Source organism: Oryzias latipes, chromosome 23 (assembly GCF_002234675.1).
Source record: "Oryzias latipes chromosome 23, ASM223467v1".
Taxonomy (NCBI): Eukaryota; Metazoa; Chordata; class Actinopteri; order Beloniformes; family Adrianichthyidae; genus Oryzias; species Oryzias latipes.
Genome location: NC_019881.2, coordinates 6590325 through 6613553, shown reverse-complemented (window position 1 = coordinate 6613553; position 23229 = coordinate 6590325). Strand labels below are relative to the sequence as shown.

Genomic DNA, 23229 nt, shown 5'->3' with positions numbered 1-23229 from the left:
AAGCCCAAAACACAGTTTATGTAGACAATACAATGGAAGTGGCCTCTCGAGCGTGCATTGCCTTGGGAATTGACTTGATTTTTGCCGTTTGGGACTTCTGCACAATGTTTATTTATTTATTTATTCTTTTTTTTAGCACCAAGACATGTCTTTCAGAAAAATAAAATATTGGGTTTAGGAAATTATTGATTTTTAAGCAATCAAAGCAAAAGACAATACAAATACAAGACAAAAAAGTATGGTAAAAAAATGTTAAAAAATAAATTACTTGCTAGGTAAAGCATAATTTGGGTGGGATTATATAAATGGGCTTCCTCCTTTTCAAGCAATTAATTATTTAAACTCTTTATAAAAAATTCCCATTTAACGGATTCAATGTTAAATTGCCTGTTTTTTACCTGCCCTTTCTGGCTGAGCTGCTGCCTCACTCTCCCCCTCTCCTCTGCCACTCTGCTTTCTACAAAATGGTGGCTTTTCTGTTGGTTCTCTGTTGGTTTTATCTCCATGGCAACCACTGTATTTCGTACTTGTCTGGGGGTGACGTACAGATCTATGTATGTTTCAGGAGAATCTGCAAAAGTACATTTTTGGATTTCCTTGGCAACTGAGGCTTTTCTTAACCATGCCCACTTTCCTAAGATGTTCATATTATTTATTTCGTTCTGCTTGAGCCACAGCCTCATAAGTTACATTTGTTGTAATATTCCAGTAAAAAAAATTTCACGGAATGCCGCTTTTACAAGCTCGCCCTACTAACGCTGTTTAAAATCTACAACGTCTAAATACAAAATTATTTCTGAAGTAGCTCACCAATATTACTCGAGGAGTTATGAGGCAATAGATTTAAATCCCTTGGAGAAGTTTAAAGTTGCAGCTAGTACCAAAAGTGTTTTTCTAATTAACGTTTTAAGTCAAGATGGTTGCTTTTTTCCAAGGTCAAAGGTTGACTAAACATTGTGATTGTAGCTTTTTTTTGACAGTTTCAGGGGCTGTAATGTCATCATTCTGGGGGGGAGGGGTTCATACACCATGTTAAAAATTTATTTTCATTATAAATGTAGTTTAATGACAATTTGTGAAAATAAAACATTAATTTAACTACAAGACTTTAATTTAATGCAAAGACACCAAAGATGACCTCGACTTGCAAAAAGGAAAATGCGACTTTTTTTTTTTTTTTGCTGATGACATAATTCACACCTGCAAGCATGAGCTTCATGGCTGAATGTTGCAGCAGGTTTCTACTTGCATATATTTCAATCACCACAATGCAGAATCTCTTTAAAGGTGGGATCCAGTCAGGTGAAAAGCTGCTTTTGTTTGGAAGACGGTAACGTTGTTTCCGAAGTGTTCTGGGGATTTGTGGTTGCAGCTGAGAGATTTGCGGTGGAAATACACCGTTGCATGTTGTAAGGCGTTGGGGGTCAACCCCCTGCTAGCTGGATTAAATCAAAACCATAATTACCTCTTCACTAACAAGGCAATTGTTGCGAACCATAGCCAGGTGTTTGGCAGCAAACACAAAAGGACACCTTTGAGGCTTGGAGTTCACACATCTGGATTTACACAGGTACAACTAAAACACACTGAATACTCGCCTGAGCGGCTTTGAAGGAAATCTTTCGGGGTCTCCGTCACCACATTCATCCATCTTCCTGATATTACCCCCCTGCTGCAGCTCTGCAGATTTTCCACCTTGGGGACCACAGTTTCCTGTACTACTCTGCTAAATATGTGCATTTTGAGAGCTAACCAACTCAGTAGGTTTGTTATAATCCAAACTTTAATCAAGTTTGATTTTTGTTGTAGTAACATAACCATTTGTATAGATTTAGAAATAGGCTTCCGTTGACCAGAATGTTGATTCAAATCCATTAAAAATGGCTTACAGTCAGGCTCCAATCAAATTTTGTGATATGGATGACGGCATGTTGGATCCTGAAAGCAATGATTGATCCGAATGGTTCTGAGTCACTATATGGTGCACTGTATACAGCACTACAAAATGGCGAATGCACTTTATGCACTATATAGTGCGTTCGACTTTTGTAGTGCCTTTCCAAATCTACAATTCCAAAATCAAGTGCCCTAAAACTTTTCCAAAAAGTCGCTGCAAAAAACTAGTGTGCATCGATGCCAACTAGATTGGTGAATATAGACCATAATGCATTGCATTGGAACAATCTTTGCCAAAAAATGTATTTAAATGTATTTTTTAAATAAAATATCAACATTTTTATTATCAGTAGACAGTGATAAATGATCATCGCAAAATGCTACTATCAATTAGATTATAACTTCGTGAAATCGATGACCTCATGTACGCCGTTTAAAAAAAAAAAGTTGTGTCCAAATTGGTTTTTAAATCCACGGCACTAGACAGTGCGGCACTATGACACTTTTTATTAGTTAGGGATTAGGGTAGGAATTCTGACACAGCCCACAATGATGGTGATACCCAGCCCTAGTTGGAACATCATCAATTAGGCCAGGGGTGTCCTAATCCGGCCTCCAGCTGGTAAACCATAAACTCTGCCTTATCTGCTGTTGACTACCTGGATCAGGTGTGTTTAGCCCATAAGGTGTTTTAATAGCGGGTTTGTTGGCAAACATGTAGGGCTGGAATTGGACACCCCTGAATCAGGCCTTTTTTTAAAACCATTTGCTAAATTTGCCACCTTTTCTTCTCAGCTAATTAAGATCATATCTTTTGTCTGTAAATGTATGATTAAATTGTATGATTAGTCTCTCTCTGCATTATAGATGGTTCACCAGCCCTCCTTCCCCCGTTCTCCACCTGTAGTGATGCTTTGGAATAGTCTGGCCTCTAACCACCATCAGCGTCTAGGTTCTAGGCTCTGGGGTTTATACAACTATGACAAGTCCATCCAAACCACCAAAGGTTATGGACTTATTTCTGAAACACAAATAAATTTTTACTCACATTCCTAATTTATTTCCTTTTTGAAATATATTTAGAAAAACATCAGAGGGAATTTTTGGTTATAAATGAAATCCTGCATATTTACATGAGAATCATTTTTGAAACATCCAGCCAGGAGGAAATAAGTAAGTTATGGCAATAAATTATTACTAAGCATATACGACAATGTTACCGTTAGGCACAATAACCGTGTTATTCTCCTTTCACACATGTACGTTCAAAGCAAATCAAATTTTACCTGTCTTACTAGGGTTCCATGTTCTACATCTTGGAATAACTGCTTTAAAAAATAACGTGTCTCCTAAAATAGTTGTGTTTTCCCCCTTGTGTAAATTGGCAACTAATGCAATAATAATAGAAGTATATTTGCAGCTTGGCTGCACGACGTTCCTCAGACAAGGCATTGATGTCCTCTGTCTTGCACCTGTGCTACATTTCAATGTCAAAGAAGGCGTGCCTTCTATGACTCAGAGACTAAAATAGAAACAAGTCAACCTCAGCTGTTTTGCAATGACACATAAAAACGTTTGACCTAATTAAATGCAGCATTAGGAGCTGCTATTTACGAAATAAAGGCTTTTAAAAGTAACCTGTACGTCATTGCCTTTTTATCTAAAAAGGTGTTTAAAAATATCTACAATTTGAAAGATTAGGGTGAAAAAAGTACTTTATCAAGTGCATTGTAAGCCTTTTGTCTGTAGGAACATGCATCAACATCAATTCAGGGTCTCACCTCATAAAAATTATTTAAAACTCTTGTCATGTCGTCATTTTTTAGGAAATGTTTGAAAGCAAAAGAGCCTGTTGTTTTATGTTAGTTGGCTTTTTGTTTCTATTATTCACAGTCAGGGTCAAGGTCAAGGTGATCAAACCTGACAAAACTCAATGCTGCCCCCTGATGGATTTAGAAAGTACTGCACCTTCTTGGAGTTTTTTTTTTTTTTTTTTTTTTTTTTTTTTACAAAATATTACACATGGCGCTTAAACCATCAAAAATCCACAAAAACTGTATTTTATTGTTGAATTGACTGTTTTTTTTCTCGTTGGCAGCCTTGGAGGGAGAAGAACCTTGTCATATGACAGTGAGGAAAGGAGAAACAGACAGCTTCTCAGAAACAGTTGTACCATTATGTTTGTTGATTGAGCAGGGAGTTTTTCCTCATCTTTGTTTTTTTTTTTTTTTTTTTTACTTGTCCTGTCCAACAGCTAGGCAGGCAGATGAGAGCTGAGGGCCTCTTGTGTTGGACATATTTTTTTTCCTCATCTTTGTTTTGTTTGAAATTATGACTGTCGGAGCAAGTTGTTGCTGATTATTTCTTGGAAAGAAATTTCATTTTGTTTCCTAAGAAAACACAAAAGAAACATGAATACTTTCAGATGAGAATAAGAGAAAATAATAAAGAAATTTAGATCATCCAAATACCAAGGCCTTTCAGGAACTTGTTGACCCTCCGGTGCTCATTTTCGTGGATTGAATCGAGATATTCCTGCACTCTCACCTCAAAGAGTCCTGTAGTTCAGAAAAAAAAGGAATCAACCATTTTCCAACAAAACTTCTTCTTCATTCATTCATTAAAAAAATGAATGAATGAATGAAAACTTCTTCTTGTTTTTGTTTTTGTTTTTTACCTCTGAGCGCCTGCCTGTGAAGCTCCCTCTCCTGAATGAACCAGCCAAACATCTGAGTCTCCATGAAGACCTCCAGGAAACGCCGCACGGTCTTGGACGGGATGGCTTTCAGAAAGCCCTCTCGTTGAAATGAGCAGGGAATGGGGGACGAGGAGGAGGAGGAATAGCCATCCTCGCGCTCACCAGTGATGAAGAGCGGATAGTGACCGACTAACTCCACAAAGAAGCGAACAAAAGCCTCCGACACGACTGTGCTGAGATATCCGGAGTCTGCGGATAGTTTTTTTCAGTAATCTGAGGATTTATTCCCAAAGGAATGCCAACTCTAACTAATCTTTTATCAATTTTAGCAAGTTTCTTTCTTTCTGTCACTCTAAAATTCAAAATTCTTTGGGTCTCACCGCTGCTTATATTGCCTCCTCGCTCATTAGAAAATTCTCTTCTCCTCTCCAGAATATTTTCCAGGGCTGATTGGAGTTTAGCAGGAAGGATTGAGTCCTCATCATCCAACTAAAAGAGTGCAAAAAGGGCAGAAAGCTTAAAAAAGAAAAGAAAAAGAAAAGCCATAAAAAGCTTTAAAAAAAAACAAACCTGTCTGAGAAACCGACTATTTCCAAGATCCACAACAAGGACCTGCATACACGTAAACCAGAAGTGAACAATCTGTTTTTACGTAACATGTGCACCTCCGCTCTGCCCTCCTGACCTCCTCCAGGGGCAGCTCAGTGAGCTGGGGCAGTGAGCTGGACAGCAAGCCCACGATGAAGGGAGTCGGCGTGCAGACGATGTCCAGCATCGCTGAGGGCAGCACGGGGATGTAGGTGTGCTGCCACACGAAGGGATACAGCAGGGCCACAACCGCATGGCAGCACTGGGACAGCGTACTGCGGGGGGGGGGGGGGGGGGGGGGGGGGGGGTCAAAGAGGAGAACAATATGAGGATACATATTTAACCATTTAAAGACCAAATCTAAGGTTTTTGGTGATTTTAACATGTTCTTGTGGCATTTTTTGACATGAAGGAGGACATGTCTAAAAAAAATTAAGATGAAATTGCATTTCTGAATATTTATTTATTCAAACCAATGTAAATCAGGATAAAAATGCAATTTGAGAAAAAAGATCGACATGCTCCCTGCTCTGCTCCATTCTGATGCATCCACTTGTAGATGTATAGATCCATTACTAATGTAAAGTAATGGTCCAGAGCTGCTTTTCTCCGCTTCAGAATCCCCTGGAATTACATTGACGAAAAAGGTAGAAGAGCTACGAAAGTAAATAATCTCAGCACTGGAGCTGAAGCTCTGCTGTTAAAGGGTTTAGGAAAATGCGCCACCCTCTTTTCTTTTAACCCTTGTCTTGTGGGTCATCTAGACCCCACAAGACAAGCTGAACTTGTTCCTTCAATGATTTGTGATCTTCACTGGTGTCTATGGATTACATTAAATCCTCTTCACTTTTATCCACCTTTGTCATGGTAGGGAGAACACGTCAATGTAAGGGTGGGGTCATAGGACAAGGGTTAAAGCTCATTGAGAGACAAGGAACAAGAGTGTCATTCAAATATTCCCCCAAAGTCACAAATCAGAGGCACTAATGCACAAATCTGGAAATCAGTCCCACTCTGTGACATAGTAGCAACCCATCCAGGGTCAGTCAGTTTCCTTTCTTTTCCTTCCGCCACTCATCTTCTATACTTTTATGCTTGTATAAAATGGACCCCTAATAATAAGCAGCTGCTTTGGGGATGTCCATTTTTTCCACATTCTGTATTGTGAGGGGATTTGTTGCTTTTGACACATTGTGGAAAACTAAACTAAACTAAACTAAATAAAACATTTCTAATTTTCCCAAGTATAGGTACTGCATCAGAGACAGGCGGGCAGGGGTCGAGAACAGGCACGAGAGCATCAGAGAAACAATGAAAGTAGTCAGGATCCAAACAAGAGTTGGGACAGGCGGTAGGCAGGCAAACAGAGTCAGAGACAAAACAGGGTCAAGAAATCAGAAGATCAGGTCAGGTTTCAATGGTCGGTAATACAGGCAAAGTGGCACAAACAATACTTAAGTGTGCTGTGAGTGATTGCAAATGAAAGTCAGGTGTGCTGCATCCAGAACCTTTGTGTTGGGGTTGCTGGGAGATGCAGTGTGTTTAGCACTCTGGAGATGGTTCCCGCTGATGACCAGAGGGGGACACAGAGCTCTGACTTCTCACATGTTTGTCAATAATAAAAATATTGCGATATTTAAAAAAATATATTTTACAAGAGCCTTTTCTGGAAAGTCATGATTGAAAAGTTGTAAACACACTTCAGTCATTCATATGCAGTGTGTAAAAACCCTCTGATTCTAGAATCCTAGAATTGTTTTTCTATGAAAGTTTGAACTTTGAGAGTTTAAAGAGAGAAAAGAATAAAAATGTTCATGCCTGCCTGAGAACAGTGTACTGTAGAAAGTGTGTATTGAGGAGTTTTACAGCCTTAAAACATCCGTAATCCTACTTCATCCAACTTCATCCAACACAGGTTATTTTTAGAACGTCACTCCCGCGATGAATGAGGGAAAGCTGTACTTAAAACAGATGTTGCTGTGATTCTCTGTTTTCTTCTTTTGCTCTCATCATTGCAAACACTTCTTTTATCTTCATACAGAGGTTTTTTTTGTTTTAATGGATGACGATGTTTGATTTTAGATGTTTTTTTCAAATGCATATCCAGTATTCCTTCATACCAAACAAATTTCAGTTAAAACGTTGGATAAAATTAATGGTCCAATCAACAATGTCGCACAATACCTACCTTTTCCGGTTTCTGATTGGGTTTGATTTCATTTCGGAAGATTCCTGTTGTTTTTCAAATCATTTTATTTTGTTTCATTTTTGGGGGGGAATTTTTTTTTAATCTATAAAATGTAATGTTGTTGTTTTTTTCATTTTCACTGTGATCTTTTTGCATTGAGTGATTTGTTGGTGTGATTGGCACTTCAGGGCCACCGTACTGACATTGACAACTATCTCGATTGAACTGGTTTGTGATGATTAGGAATAATTTAGATTTTGAAAATCCTAGTTATTCCGTTCATTGTTAAATTGGTTTTGGCTTTTTGAGACAACCTTGTGGTGAATTAGTGATTTATGACTAAAATAAACTGAAAATGAACATGACTTCACTGTCTTTTCAAAGCTTAGACATTGGACAAAAGAGAAAGCCAAACTGTATAAAGTGTGGCTGGAGATCTATACATCCTAAACTTGTGCCTCAACCAGGAAGTGTCCTTCTTTTGCATGTTTTTGCAGATTTTCCACTCACTTAAAAAAGCTGATGGGATAAGTAGAGATTCTAAAATGTCTTAAGTAATCGGGAGCATAAGTGGTTTCATGCCTACGACAGACCGGTGTCTATGTTGGCTTGCAGACAGCTGGAACCGAGTTCATCATGCCTCCGGATAGGAAAAGTCTATTATAGGAAATGGACGGATGGTCCTTAGTAAAAAAAAGTTGGACACTCCTGCCCTAAAGTAACATTTCCCAGAGAGAAAAGCTGGCCTACATACTTCTTCTAGTGACATCACTGGACTTTGCATTCCTCTGTCTTCCTCCCATTGGATTTCCTCGGCAGAACAAACAAACTGGCCCCAATGACCTCACGGTCTGTCCTTAACATATCCCTCAGGCACAAAGCCTCCATCTGTGGGATGTCTAAAAACCTGGGCCCGGGCCACACACAGTTCTTCCCTTTTAAGAAAACATCATTCATGCTTTTACTTTGAAAATTGATTTAGAAGAAGGAGGTGAAAGACAGAGGATCGCCCGCAGCGACAACCGACCTTAGTTTGTCTGCGGTGAAGATGATCCGTCTTTCGAGCAGGAGAGAGCCGAAGACCTTGAGGAGGAGGCGCAGGCTCAAGCAGGAGAACAGACATTCGAAATCAACGTGTTCCAGGCGGGAGTCTGAGGGCCGACAGAGCTCCATCACCTACACACAGACATGGTTTCAGACCAACATTTACACTGGGGCTACAATTTTTACATACATTTTTACAATTTAGACCAGGGGTCTGCAACCTGAGACTCCAGAGCCACATTTGGCTCTTTTAGCCACCCATGGAGACTCTCTAAGATAGCTTTATTCATCTCATTCCCAAACAGCTGAAAAACAGTACATATCACTACGTCAGGCTCCTGACTACAGTACCCATAATGCTCCATTACGGCATTTAGCAGTTTGGCTTCAAAGTCGAACTAAAACATTTTGAGAGATTTTGAGCAAGGTGTTCAACCGAAATCAGTTTAAGGGTCATTAACACGAATTCATACTTAATTCAGATTATTAAAAATTGTAAGGATTTCAGAAAAATCCACTTTACGGTTTGAGAAAAAAAAGGGTTAGGGTCACTTAACTAGTCCTGATTTAATTTTTGTCAGTTAGATTTACACATTTCTAGCAGTAATCCACCAAAAACGAAAAAATATTTTTTCTTTTCTTTTTTCAAATCACTGCTAACATCCTATGTAAAAAAAAAAAAAGAGCAAATTTTCTTCTATTTATGTTGTATTTATGCCCTAAAAATAGTTCATTCATATATATCATAATAGTAAGAATAAAAAAATACAAATCAGTTTCGGTTTACTGAATGGTAAGACTTTTTAGTAGAGTTTTTTCAGTGTTACAGGTTGCAGACACCTGGTTTAGACAATAAAAGAAGGAAAAGGTTCATCTCTAATTTAAAACAGTGTAAGAAGCAGAATAATGGAGTAGATTTGATAAAACATCCTAGTTTACAACTATAAAACATATAAATCTAATTTGAATAAAGGTGAAACAATAAAGGTAGTTACCGTAAATAAAACAAAAGCAGCTGTTTTTTTCCATTTTTAGTTTATGACAAAACCCCTCTAATGGATGTGTTTTTTTTTTAAATGTCTTGATTCATTCTGGATGATTTAGAATTTGCTTTTAACAACATGGAAAATTCCATAGTTTTAAAATATGAATAGTTCTATGTTTAATCGTAATTTCAAAAAAAGTAACGCACATAGATTACTCAATAAAAGCACACAGTGTTTATCTCCTAAGAGTTTTTTTTTTTTTTTTTCTCTTTTAACTTGTCCTGTCCAACAGCTAGGCAAACAGATGAGAGCTGAGGGCCTCTTGTGTTGGACATATTTTATTTTAACAAGAGGGGTTATTCATCTTCAGACAAACCAAAGGTATGTCTGAATAAACCCCTTTTGTAATTGAGGCCAAAATTTATTAATTTCAATCATGTTTGAAAATCTTTGGTGTTGGACCGGACGGAAAAGGAAAGGAGGAAAGAAGAGAGAGGGACGTTAGAGAGAGGGGGGGGTAGGAGGGTGATAATAGGAGGGGAAGGGGGGTAAGACCATGAAGCAGCATAGAGCAGACAGGTTTACTGGTTGTTTATCGTTACGGTACGGTTCAAATGTAGTACAAAAAGGGCGGGGCCTGTTCACACACACTCAAATATTATCAACACACCTGCTAGCCGCAAAAATGTCCACATGTCAACATGCACACAAAACAGATAGTGTTCACGAACGCAGATAGTGTTCACGAACGCAGATAGTGTTCACGAACGCATTCCTAAGAGTTTTTTAAAACTTAAAAAATAGGAAAAACGTGACTCTTCTATCATCTAATGCTAATACCAGCAGAGGCTATTTTCATCTTTAAATTGATACGTTTTGTAAAGAAGGACATTAAATAATATATAGTGGAAATAAAAAGTTTTAGGCTCTGAGTTGCTCAAATTTCAGCAAATTCTTCCTCAAAGTAATTCCATCAGTAAAATTCTAGTTATCTATTATTATATTGAATCAATTTAGCATTTTCTATTAATAAAGAGGTCTTTGTTTTCTTCAAGGGACCCGCAGGAAGGGGCCACTTTAACTTAAATGATTAAAGACCCAATCATTGTCACCCCTGACTGTATAGGAGAACTGGACTGAGGGACCCACACCCCCTTGCATTTCAAACAGCAAACTTTTAAGAAACCAAAATTCCACAGACTTCTATAGAGAAAAACAGTTGGTCCAGGCTTTTTCTTTTACAGCTCTATTCCGATATATAAAAGACTTGGTATTGTATAATTCCTGCCGGGCGCAAACCACAAGTGATTATTTCTCTCCATGATCAACTTTTACTTGGTCTGCACTTTCGTGAATTAAACAGGAACGCCGTCCATACATCACTACCAAATCCGAGTCCCTGATTCATCAATGTTCAACTGGTTCTTTCAGCACACGTTCAATGGCCCGAACACAGTTATAGAAACGTGTGCAGCGATATTTGAATGCAGCAGTTTTAATACAGATGACCAAAACGGCCATTTTTGCGTGTTTACATTGGAAGTGTCTGCTTGATTGCCTGTTGCAGAGGGCGGTGTGAACGTCTCTTAATTGTTTCTTCAAGCTATTCAAGAATGTAGGCTTGGGGATGACCAAAAATAGTTCATCATGTACGTCATCAGAATATTTCTATACGGTCACCTCCGTCCCAGAACCAGGAAGGAACGTTTTGATGCTGATGGTTCTGCCAGGAGCTGGAAACTGGGCCTCCATGATGGCTCTCATCAGCGGCTGCACCAGAGCAGGAGACAGAGCCCTCCTCCTCTCCACCTCGTCCAGCACCTGCCGAGTCCACAGCCGCACACTCAAGTTGGGTTCTTACAGACGTGATCAGAAGGAGCCAGCGAGGCAGGGAAGATCTACCTTGGAGAACAGGTTAAAGCAGCCGAGGTGGCTAACGATGCAATAGACTTCAGGCAGGCGTTTGCCTTTGCCGCTGGGCTGGAATGGATCAAATTTGCATTTAAACACTTTAAAAAGCAGATAAAAATTGATAAACGAGTTGTAAAGTTGTACTTTTTTATTAGAAATATTCAGTGATGAAAGTCAGGCAAGGAAAAAATCCCTGAACTTTTCTTTGAGCTATATGGCGGCGCAGAGAGAAATTTTTGAAAAATACATAGTCTTAGATGCATTCTGGTGCATTCTGGCAGCTCGTTATTCACTTCTTAATCAAGAAACTAAGACTAATTGGAGCATCATCATTTGTCATTCAAACCCCTAGTTTGACTTAACATTAAGGACTTCCTGGTCCTAAAAAAGAATTTGGATCATTGCTCAAAGTATAACAATCCTACAATCTAAGCTTTTCCTAAAATCTGCAAAAGATACAATTGCTAAAATATAGTAACATCAAAGCCCCAAATGGCAAAAAGAACACCAGTAACTATGATATTCTATGAAAATACCTCAGTTATTTATACATTATTTCTGCTTTAGAAATGACTGATGTACAACATCCACTTGCACTGTTTTCTCAAACTATAATTACATCAAAATATGGGATCTGCTTTAAACTATAATTCTATAACATAATACATCAATTCTTTAACACCAATACTAAGTAATCTGGGAAATATCAAAACAAACATACAAACTAAATTAAACATTGTAAACATTATTTTTTAAGGGAGTGCGGGTCCAAACCATCAAATACTTATAATTAATGTCAACTATACTGAACTAAATCATGGTAATTAGGAAATACAAATAAATTAGATAGAGAAATGTATTCAAAATAAAAACTGAAACTCAAAACTAAAACTGAAATTATTTCTGAATTTGGTTTTGAGATTATTTTACACAAAAAGTATTTGACCTACACTACCTTAAAAATATTTTTCTTCCAGCCAAGACCACTTCAATTTGTTTTTTATCGTCTTCTCACAACTGAGGTCGTGACCACGCTCAATAATGACGATGCCTGCCATTATTTTAACACAAATTTGATCGCAAACTCTTCAGATTTGTTTGTGAAAGTTTAGCGTGGGTCAGCCAGTTTTGGTCTCTAGGGAAGCAAGTCACGCTGACCACGTGGTGCAGACAGAGCCAATCAGACCCGTCGACGCATCCGAAAGCAACTAAAACGTCCCGTCATTGGTCAATTAGGCCGGGAAGACGAGAGATGGCCGCGACCATAGAGGAAGCGATCCGCGGAGAAATATAGAAAATAAAGCTAAAATTCGCCGATTTCAGACCATTTTTTCATCCGGAAAGCGATTTGTCCGTAAAGATCAGGTCTTTATTTCCCGGAAAGTACGTTCGGTTTGCTCAAAAACCCGGATTTCCGGGAATTCCCGGAAGACTTTCATCACTGAATATTACTTAATACCCACTTTAGACAAAAAAAAATCTTTGATCATCAACATTCCAAAAACTTTCAGAACATAAACATAAAAATATGCACATCCTGACATAGAAAGGTCAGTTCCCAGTCTCCACCACCCCCTCCTTGCCCCCCCAAATTTCTGGGATGGACTGTGTTCCCACAGGCACTTAGACTATTTTGGCATGCTTATTTACTCAGCAGCCATGGCGGTATTCAGCTGCTTCCTGTTCAGCAACACCACACGTATTTATTCTGCTCATTTCCATTTACCAGTAATCGCCGGCAGTATCCGAACTTCCTGGTCCCGTCCTCTCCAGTCAAAACAAAGGAAAACATCTCACTGTGAAAGAGGGGGCGCCCCCCCCCCCCAAAAAAAAAGACAGCATCTTTTTAATATTCAACTTCAAACGAGAGAAACTTAAAATATGTATATATTGGTTTAAAGTGCGTGTGTCGAACTCAAGGCCTGCGGGCCAAATGTTGCCCTCCATGTCATTTTATGTGGCCCACGAGAGCATAAAAGTTTTTAATTGCTTAAAATAAAAAAATAAAAATTGGTGGTATTTATTCATTAGGAAATATGGGATTAGGCAACTATACATTAGGACTTAAACACTGTCCATATAACCTAACCTGACAGAATCAAATTTAAAAGTATTTATGCTAAAGTAACAAGCAAACATATGTTTTCTGTGAAACTGTAATTGTCACTCAAAAAGTTATAGTAAATAAATGAGTTATTTAACATTAAGGAGTAGTTACATTTATTTTTCATTACATTTAGTTACATGTATAAGTTACATCTGGCCCTTTGAGGACAGCCGCTATGCTGATGTGGCCCTCAGTGAAAATGAGTTTGACACCCCTGGTCTAAAGGATTACAAATATGTCAGTTTGTGAAAATGTAATTAACGTTATTGTGAACAACACTGCAAAACACTGCAGTTACTGGTCTCAGTCATTTAGACAAATGCATTCTTCATTTTTCAGGTTTGTTTTATTGAAGTTTCAGCTTTTAAAATCTGTATTTTATTTTTTTAATTCAACTTTTTTTAAAATCTTTTTTTGTTTTTGTTTTGACGTTTAGGCTTAAATTACCCATAAAAATAGATTGTCAAGCTTTATTGACACAAACCAAATCAAATCAAATAAAACTTATTTTATAAATAACTTTTTCTTTCCTAGGTTAGAATAAAGTCAACACAAATATTTCAAACTTAAAAGAACAAAAGCTAAACATACACTTTCTCTTGAAAAAAAAATTTCTTTATGCAAACATATATTTTAATTTTATTTTTATTTCTACTTTTATTTAGCACGAAAGTCTAAATTTTGAGTTTTAAGTCTTGATTTTTCTCAAATAAACAAACATTTCAGCCACAATTTAGTTTAAAAAAAACATACAGGAAGTAATAATTTTAAAAATTTCGATTTTTGCTGAAAAAAAGAGTTTGATTTTTAATCATTCTCAACTTTGAATCTCTGGAGGTTAGGCCTGATTTGGCCATAAAAAATATCATAAAATATATAGAGATTTTTGTATTCCAATTTTTTAGTTTTAAGTCTTAGTTTTTCTGAAACCTAAAAATGAATTTTTTTGGCCACAATTTAGCTTAAAACAAAAAATACATTATGTCAGGGGTGTCAAACTCATTTTCATCAAGGGCCACATCAGCATAGTGTCTGTCCTCAAAGGGCCAGATATAACTTATACATGTAACCAAATGTAACGAAAAATAAATGTAACTAATGTTAAATAACTCATTTATTTATTTATTTTAACTTTTTAAAGTGATAATTACAATTGCATTGAAAACATATGTTTGCTTGTTACTCTAGAATAAATCCTTTTACATTTGATTCTGTCAGCTAAGGTTTATGGACAGTGTTTAAGTCCTAATGTAAAGTAGCCCAATCCCATATTTCTAGTCCGATTTCCCCAGATATGAATAAATACACATTAAAAACTTTTATGCTGTCGCGGGCCACATAAAAGGACACGGAGGGGCACATTTGGCCCGCGGGCCTTGAGTTTGACACATGTGCATTATGTAGATTGATTGAAAACTAGAGATCAATTTGAAATCATTCCCACCTTTGATATGTTTCCACTGATTCCCAGTCTTTAGCGTCAGGGAAACAGAACTGAGGAATAATCTTCAGCTGATCTTCTGTTTCCCTCAGAAACTTGAAGCTTCGCTCCAACTGAAACAACAAAACACCATTTTTTCACGTTTTTCATTTTACATTTAGCTTAAAGACGGAACAAAAATCTTGCATTCGAAAAGTTAAACACCTTTTTGCAACTTGAAATTTAATACCAAATTCAAGGTGTTATGACGGCAGATTATTCTTTTATACATTTATTTAGTTGCCAAAAGATTCAGGAGCAACACGTTTATTGACTCCCATGCTTGATCCGCCAACATGTTTACATGAGCTGCTTAAGGAAAATGGAAAATGGGCAATTTTGAAGCACAAGTGTGCAAATAAATGTAAAAAATGATCTGTAAATATGAAAGAAATTTCTGACTGCTGCTGTTTAAGAGGAAAAATTGTTACATGGTTAGTAATGCAAATAAAAAAAATTATTCATTCAAATTATTCACTGACTTGGTCCTACACATTTACGGTTTAAGCGCTGATTCATCGCTTTCCTGACCTTGGGAGGAAACTGCTGAGTGACCTCTGGCAGATATTGATCCTTTGACTTCTGCAGTGACACGACCAGGAAGTATTCAAACAGCCTGCGCTGGTGCAGTTCCTGATCCAGAGGACTTTTTTTGATGTGGGAACCGTTGTAGTGGAGCTGTGCCGGCCTGGACTGGCTCAGAATGGACTGGACCGATACAAGACGCTGGCGGTGAGCTGGTAGAGCGCACGTGAGAGACAGGCTCAGAGCATAATCTACCATAATGTCTATTAACTTGAGTCATATTGTGGGATTCTTCTTTTCTTTTATATATTTTTTTGCCTATTCAAGTGTCCATGAAATGATTGTACAAAAGACAAAAGGGTAAATGACAACAAAAAGGGTAAATGGCGTATTATTAATATATCGTTTTACTACCATTTTAGAAAGGCCAAAGTGATTTATTGTCTACATCAGAAGTATAACCTTTTCAAAAAAAACACTGCATTTTTTCATTTGCTAGTGATTGACAGTGATTGAATAAAGAAATACTCAGAAATGCAATTTTAAGTTTAATTTTCATTATATATATATATATAATATATATATATACAGTACATATATATATATATGTCCTCAAGCCTCATAAAAATGCAACAAGAAAAAGAAAAAAAACTATTTGTCATCAGAGTGGGTCTTTAAGCTGCTCAAAACAAGGTTGTCTCACGTCAACCTTTCCCTTTTTTATTCCCTTTTGAGATACCTAAATACAACCTTCCTAGTTTAGAAAATGCAGTTTTCCTCCATAAAGTGGCTTCATAACAGACATATTTCAAAATCTACCTTTAGATTTCTCCTCAAACTCGCTTTCAGAGTCGCTGTTTTCATCCGTCGCTGTGAATAAAAGCAAAAACACATTAATAAAAATGTGCTTTTATGTGTAAAATTGAAGCGAGAAATGTGGGCGTGGTTTCATTACCTCGCCCTGAACTCGTCTCAGAATAATGATAGATCCTTCTCAGGCGTTTTTTCCGGCTTCGAGCCTCAAAAATGTTGTTGATCCTCAGTACAACCTGTGGAGAAATTCATATTTCGTTGCTGCAACATGATTTATAGTTGCCAGTAAGTGGAATTATGAGTAAGACTTTTGCTTTGGCAGCTGCAATGAGGCCACACTGAATTAAAAAATATAAGTTATATGTCAAAGACTGATTGAAATACGAATCATGCTTCAGAAATCTAAATAAAACATGAAATGATCATTTGAAAGAACATCTAAACCCAAACACCGACGGTTGGTATCCTGCGGCAGGAGCGGCTGTAAGGATCCCCCGCCAGCCATGGGTTCTGATCTGCTCCGGTGGGGGTGGATGGAGGGCTGAGGTGGAGCAGAGATGCAACCCCTCCACTGTTGGTTCTCTGGACCTGCTGGTGAGCTTTCTTTAAGTCTAAAAGCTTGAAGCTCCGGCCGGAATTCTGCCTAAAGAAAGCAGGTCTGTGGGCCTGGAGGCAGAAACGGTGGTTTAAATATTTGATGGCAGAACTGCTGGCATTTATTAAGATGTTTACTGCAGGAACCTTGCTGATGTCTGCACCAGGAGAAGAGGGTACCGACTGCTGGGAGCACTGACTCTCCAGCTCTATGTCTTCATACACGTTCTCCTTGGACAAATCTGGACAGACAAAACAACAAATGAGTTTCTCCTTTGTGAAAATTCCACTCTTTCACTGCATCATTTGCTTGACGTCAGTCTTTTACAAAAATGCATTTTGAAGAAAATTATGTGTTTGGTGTTTTTACCATGCCCTTATGGAATTTTCCCCTAATAATGGAGGACATATATAAAGAAATAAAGCTCAAAATGTCATTTCTGCATATTTCTTAATGCAAATCGTTGTAAATCAGGAGCAGACAACAAAATGCTGTTGGAAAAAGATCGTATTTGTGACATAGAAAATATGTTGAGTGGGCCAGAAGCTTCCTGCAATGCTCCATTCTGATGGTTTTGTCACAAAAAAAGTACAATCATAATTAAAAGACCATAATTGTTTTTAAAACAAATAGAAAGATGATCAAAGTGGGAACTCTAAATTTGGGTAATGAAAATGTTTAAGACCACTTTCTACTAAAAAGTAATATCTGGCAGAATGAAAGTACGAGTTTTCTAAGATATTGTTCCTTTAAGTTGAAGAATAACACCTCTCTGTGTTAAAAAAACCAAAGATGTGATGAACTTCAGCATCTTCAGTACAAAATCTGATCATTTCAGCAGAAGAATCCCTGTAAATACAGAGCAAATCATCAAACCAGCATTCCATAACAGTGACTCCTTTGCATTTATCAACAGTATAACACTTCCCTGACCCATTCACACTCATCAGAATCAAGTTCTCTTAACTTGATCCCACTTCTGACTGCTTTTGTCAACACATAAAACCCTTAAAGGGGTTTGACAGCCTTAAAGACCTACTCTGATTATCGTTTGATCTACAAAAAAAGCATTCTCAGTTGTCTTTTATTATGAATATGTCATTTTTAGCAAAAATAAAAAAATCTGTCATTTTCTTGGACATAGTTTCTGCAGAGCAGCAGAAGACGTTCATGGATCTACTCGTCTACTAGTGGATGCATCAGATTGGAGCAGAGCAGGGAGCTTGTAGCCCACCTGGCGTATTTTGTACGCCACAAATGCAATCTTTTTTTTTATTCTTTTCGTCTGCTCCTGATTCAAAACGATTTGAATTTAGAAAAACTCAGAAAGAAAATTTTGAGTTTAATTTTCTTTATATTTGTCCTTCATCATCAGAAAAATGGCACAAAAACATGTTAAATATACCAAAAACAAAATTTTAATCAGAATGGATCTTTAACACATTTTAACTTTATGAAATCTTTCAGCTCATTCAGGAGAATTTTGTTATACATTTTTTTGAGTGGTTGATGGTGTCTTTTAGGTCACTAATGTAAATTAAAAAAATAACAAAACACCAAGTTCTTCAAAATCTTTGTCATGTTTTAAAGCTTAAAACTTTACAGTGTTTTCAGCTAGATTGAAAAAAGTCTATCATATGTTGGACTAGTTCTTAAAAAGTCGCATTCTATGGTTTGTTATAAATATTTCAGAGCTTTAAAACAGTGACCAATGACACTGTGTTTTTGATATTTCTTACATATTCTTGTGGCTTTTTGTGGCTTTTTTATGATGATGGAAGACATGTATGAAGAAAATTCCTCTTTGTGTCATTTCTAAGGCTTTTTTTTTAAATTCAAATCATTGTGAATCAGGAGCAGATGAAAAAATGCAGATCGCTGTGTTTCCCTGCCTCAAACCTTTGCGGCTGGATAGCTCCATTATTGTTCGCCATTTTTGTTACACCACCAATGTTAGGTATGGGTTGTGAGGGGCTTTAAGCTATAGGGAGAGACTGTAAAGAAAGAGCTCTCAGGATCAGGGAGGGGAAGGGGGCGGAGTTACTCCACACCAACAGTGTGGAACAACCAGGGTTTTTTGGGGGGGGGTTTTGGCTAAAAACGGCATATTCCGTGTTAAAAGACCACTAGGAAAACTTCAAATGTTTGATCAGAATGGGACTTGAAGAGAAGGAAGCATCCACAATCCTGACAGACATTAAAGAAGCTCTCTGACCCAGGATGTCTTCATAGTGATGCTCCTGAGAAAGTGAGCGGCTGAACAGAAGACTGTTCGTCCCCAGGAGATCCTCCAGCTCCACTGATCTCCTGTCACACAAACAAAAATGACAAATGGACTCTTCGGTTTTTTTTGCTCTGCTTTATGTTGATTTCTGAATCCTTCGAACCTGTTGCTGCTGTCTTGAACAGTTCTGGGTCTCCCGTAGAACCCGGATGGAGGTTTTGAGGAGCTTTTCAAGGAGAGTGGTGGTAGCGGGGGCAGGTTCCTCTGCCCTCTCCCGTCCGTCTGGTTCTTTCCCATCAGAGCTGCCGCCGGATGCTGGAAGGTACGTTTGGGTTTGGGAATGGGGTTGATAGGAGGTGCTCCGGGTTGTGCGTACACATTCTCCTGACGCTTCGTCTCTCCTTCCTTCCCAGAATTCTCATTTTCTTTTGCCTTTGCTTCCACCTTGATATCCTTTCCCGGTGGACTGAAGTAGTTTCCAAGTTCTGGAGGCATCTTCTGGTGGTTGTCCCCCATCACCTCCAGTTTTTTAAAAAGACTGAACACGTCCCTTTTCTCCTGGTTTGCTTGTTGGGTCGTTCTCCTGTCACCTACTTTTCTGAGACTCCCCACCTGCTCAATTCCAGAGGAACTAGGCCTTAAATCCCTGGAATGTTCTACGTTTTCTTTCTCTGGGGCATGCTTTTCTTTGGGAACTCTTTTACAGTCATCCCTCGCTTGGTTGTCAACCGTCCCATCATGTTTGAGCACTTCAACAGGTGAGCAGGACCGCAGATCCGCATTTCCTTTCCCCAAATCTTCCTTTTCCTTGCTCACCACTCTCTGCTTTTCTAGAGCTTGTTGTGTTTTCGGGAGGGAGTCTGTCCGCTTCACGGTGACACTTTTTCCCAAGGTGCCCACATGAGTCGTCTCCTTGCCTTCCCACAAAGATATCTTCTCCTTGATGTTGTTGGATCTGGACGACTTGGATGCTAAAGTGAGAGCGCCGTCACTGCTTTGAGGGTCTAAAGCGGGCCCTCTGTGAGCCATCTCTAATGGCTGCAGATTCTCTAACGGGGTGAAGGGCGGTTTTGGCGTATCCTCTCGTCTTCTCCCAGATCTTCGGTTTTTCTCTGAGGAACTTCTCTCAAGACAACTTTGTTTCAGTCTAAACAGGCAAAGGAATGAGGAAAAACAAACAAACTGTGAGTGTGACTTTGGGGGACTAAAATAGACTCTGAAAAGATGAATAAAATGCCACGCCGCTGGAACTTCCTGGACTTTCACTGTCATTTGGAGAGCCTCTTTTTTTTCTTCGGACAGTGGGAAAACTGAGCCTGGGAGTAAATGCCAGAGGATGGGCTTACGGCCGAGCATCTTCTCATCGGTTTGCTAAATAAACACACATTTGGACCGGGGCCCATTTCATCAGGCTGTTAACTTTTAATAAATAAACAAGAGGAAATGGGTAGCCCGAAGTTGAAAGACCTTCATGGATGTGATGAAGAAAGGGCAGCTGAACGCTGCCTCGTATTTCTCAGGATTGGGAGTGATTCAAATCCCAGTTATGTGCAGTTTTGAATAAACTTAAAAAGAAAAATGGAAAAAGGGATCATAAAACTGTTTTAAATTTTTCAGCTATGGCAATTTTTGTGTTTCTGCCCTAGAAATTATTCATTTTCTGAGTTTGCCTCATCCAAAACTCATTTTAGTTTATTTTTTTTGTGGCTGCACAGTGGTGTAGTAGTTAGCACTCTTGCCTTACAGCTTGAAAGCCTTGGTTTGAATCCCGGTTGATTACTTTCTGTGTGGAGTTTGCATGTTCTCCCCGTGCATGCCTGGGTTGCACTCTGCCTTCCTCCCACAGTCCAAAAAGATGCTGCATGGTTTAGTTGGTTACTCTAAATTGTCCCTAGGTGTGATTGTGAATGTGTTTATGTGGCTCTGCAACAGGCTGATGGCCTGTTTAGAGTGTACCCTTTGCCCTACAGTGGCTGGGATAGGCTCCAGCAACCAGCTGACCTGGAAAAGGGATTTGACAGGTTCTGAAGAAAGATGGATGGGTGTTTTATTTGTTTCCGTGACTCGATTATTTGATATAGAGTTGCCCCAATTCCTCAATTGCAGAAAGTCAACCCATGTTACCCACAACCCTGAGCAGGATCCAATCTGGTCTAGAAAGTGAACTTCAAAAACTGAGAGCAAATAAAGAGCACATGACTTAAGGCCAGTTCAATAAGTGAATAAAAAAAAAACCTTCCAAATCTATTTTTCTTCTGAAAAAATTAAAGCTACCGGTAAACACCAAAACATCAAATGATCCACCTTGATCCCTTTTGGAGGTCACAGCATTGCTGGAGCCTATCCTAGATACTGTTGGGTGATGGTGAGACACACCTGGAACAGGTCGGCAGTAGGTCACAGGGCCACACATTTAAACCTAAGGACAACTTAGAGACGCCAATCAGCCAATAGAATATGATTTTTTTTTTGACTGTGAGATGAAACTGGAGTGCTCGGTGAAACCCACACACATGTATAAGGAGAACATACAAACTCCACATGGAAAGAACTCAGCCGCAAAAAGAACCAGGGCGTTCACACTGTGAGGCGAGAGGGCGAACCACTACACCACTGCGCAACCAAACACAGACATAATTTGTTAAAAATGACAGGACATGTTGCAAAGCTCTAAGTTAGTTCAAAAACATCATTTTACAAAATAGGCTTATTGGAAAATGTCTTCAAAAAAGCTCAAATATCTATTTCTTTTTACTTTTTATGTTTTTCTTTCCAGTGTGTTTTGTAAAATACATAAACATACGTTCTTTCTCTAGTTTCAATTCTGCTATTTTAAATCTTTAGTTTTGTTTGACATTTTTCCTAGTGTGTTTTGTACCTTTGGGCTTCTGTACAAACCTGTTGACAGTGGAGTAGATGGGGTCTCTCTGCGCTGTCATTCTCTCACCAGCCTCCATGATCGCCGTTCACCTGTGAGACCCAGACGGAGCTGCAGTTATCCTTCATTCCTCATAGCTGTGACCGTGAAAACAACTTCAAGACGGGTCACATCTGCTCCAGTGGAGCTCTGACGAGACAGCTGGACAGCCGAGCCGGTGTGACTCCCTGAACCCGCTAAACGTTTAAGTCAGCATGGTCATTGACCTTCTCCTTGACCTCCTCTTCCCTTTCCTGCTCCTTCCTTTTAGTCCTTTCAACACAAAAACTTGTGACCCGTTTCCAAAAGGCCTACTCATATTTTTGATGCTTTTCAGAGTTTCAAAAGTTCACTGTCCTTGGAGATAGTGCCCTGTACTTTCCAAAGCTGCTGTCATCAATTGTGTAGCTGATAGGAACAAATGAGCGTGTGCAAAATCACAGGGATTTGATGCTGACAGTGCAGCACTGAAAAAAATCAACACTTTGTGTCTTTTTTTTTGCAAGTTTGCTATGCTAAAATGTCTATTTAAGATGTAGATGTACATACATATCAGCAGAATGGATCATCTTACCTTAAAATATAGGTTAAAAAAGTAAAAATGCAACTTACCTTCATCCATTGTACAGATTCCATGTGCATTTTAGTCAAATTAAGGCATATTTTTGTTGTAAAAAACATCCATTGGTAGACATCCAGGCAAATGTAAAACCAAATCACAATCAAAAAACGATGTTTTTCCTACCCTGACTTGAGTTTTCTGCGGGTGTTTGATGTGACAGCCACAGTTTTGTCTCAGACTAACACAGTGAGTTCCCCTGCCTCTTTCTCCAATCCTAAAACTTTCATTCACCCCTCTCTGTCCCTCCTTTCCTCCAGCAACAACATCCTCCCTCCCTCGCCGTCTGAAAGTGACCTGCCTTCTTCATGCTGACTTCTGAGAAAAAGCTGCATCTGCCATAATGCAACAGCTTTAGTCTTAAAGTTGCATGGAAAATTTGTCACGGATAGAAAAGACATCCTTCCATTAAATCACTTCCCTCCAAGCCAGTAAATAATCAGTTATTGTCAAACTTACCTAAATTATTGGAGCTCTTGCTGCAAAGTGGAGCGTTCTAATGCAGCGCTTTTGGCGGTGCAGGTTTTAAATTTGCGGGAAAATGATCCACGCAGGCCAACGGTTGTTGAGCAACTGAGCACTCAAGAGGAACAGGTGATGATACCTCAACAGCTGCCTCCATGAGTCCCTTTGGAATG

At 38.6% G+C, this 23229-nt stretch overlaps 1 protein-coding gene across 4 annotated transcripts; it reads right to left on the bottom strand.

The window, feature by feature from the left end:
* Nucleotides 1-1165: 1165 nt before the first annotated feature.
* LOC101160701 (DENN domain-containing protein 2A) lies at nucleotides 1166-23191 on the bottom strand. 4 transcript variants are annotated; one of them, XM_023952319.1, is made up of 21 exons: nucleotides 22585-23000; nucleotides 21954-22025; nucleotides 19219-20202; nucleotides 19047-19138; nucleotides 16978-17072; nucleotides 16693-16902; nucleotides 16379-16472; nucleotides 16243-16293; nucleotides 15430-15635; nucleotides 14863-14972; nucleotides 13038-13107; nucleotides 11303-11380; nucleotides 11081-11221; nucleotides 8398-8546; nucleotides 5280-5457; nucleotides 5165-5206; nucleotides 4975-5083; nucleotides 4574-4843; nucleotides 4368-4454; nucleotides 4209-4286; nucleotides 1166-4107 (listed from the first exon to the last, which is right to left on the bottom strand). In XM_023952319.1, exons 2-20 carry the CDS (start codon nucleotides 22010-22012, stop codon nucleotides 4255-4257), a joined length of 3057 nt encoding a protein of 1018 aa, XP_023808087.1. In that variant the 5' UTR covers nucleotides 22013-22025; nucleotides 22585-23000; the 3' UTR covers nucleotides 1166-4107; nucleotides 4209-4254. The 4 variants fall into 4 exon arrangements, with proteins under 4 accessions (XP_023808087.1, XP_023808086.1, XP_023808085.1 ...); XM_023952318.1 differs by lacking the exon at nucleotides 22585-23000 and adding an exon at nucleotides 23051-23191 and having other exon boundaries at nucleotides 1166-4286; XM_023952317.1 differs by having other exon boundaries at nucleotides 1166-4286.
* Between the last annotated feature and the right edge of the window lie 38 nt (nucleotides 23192-23229).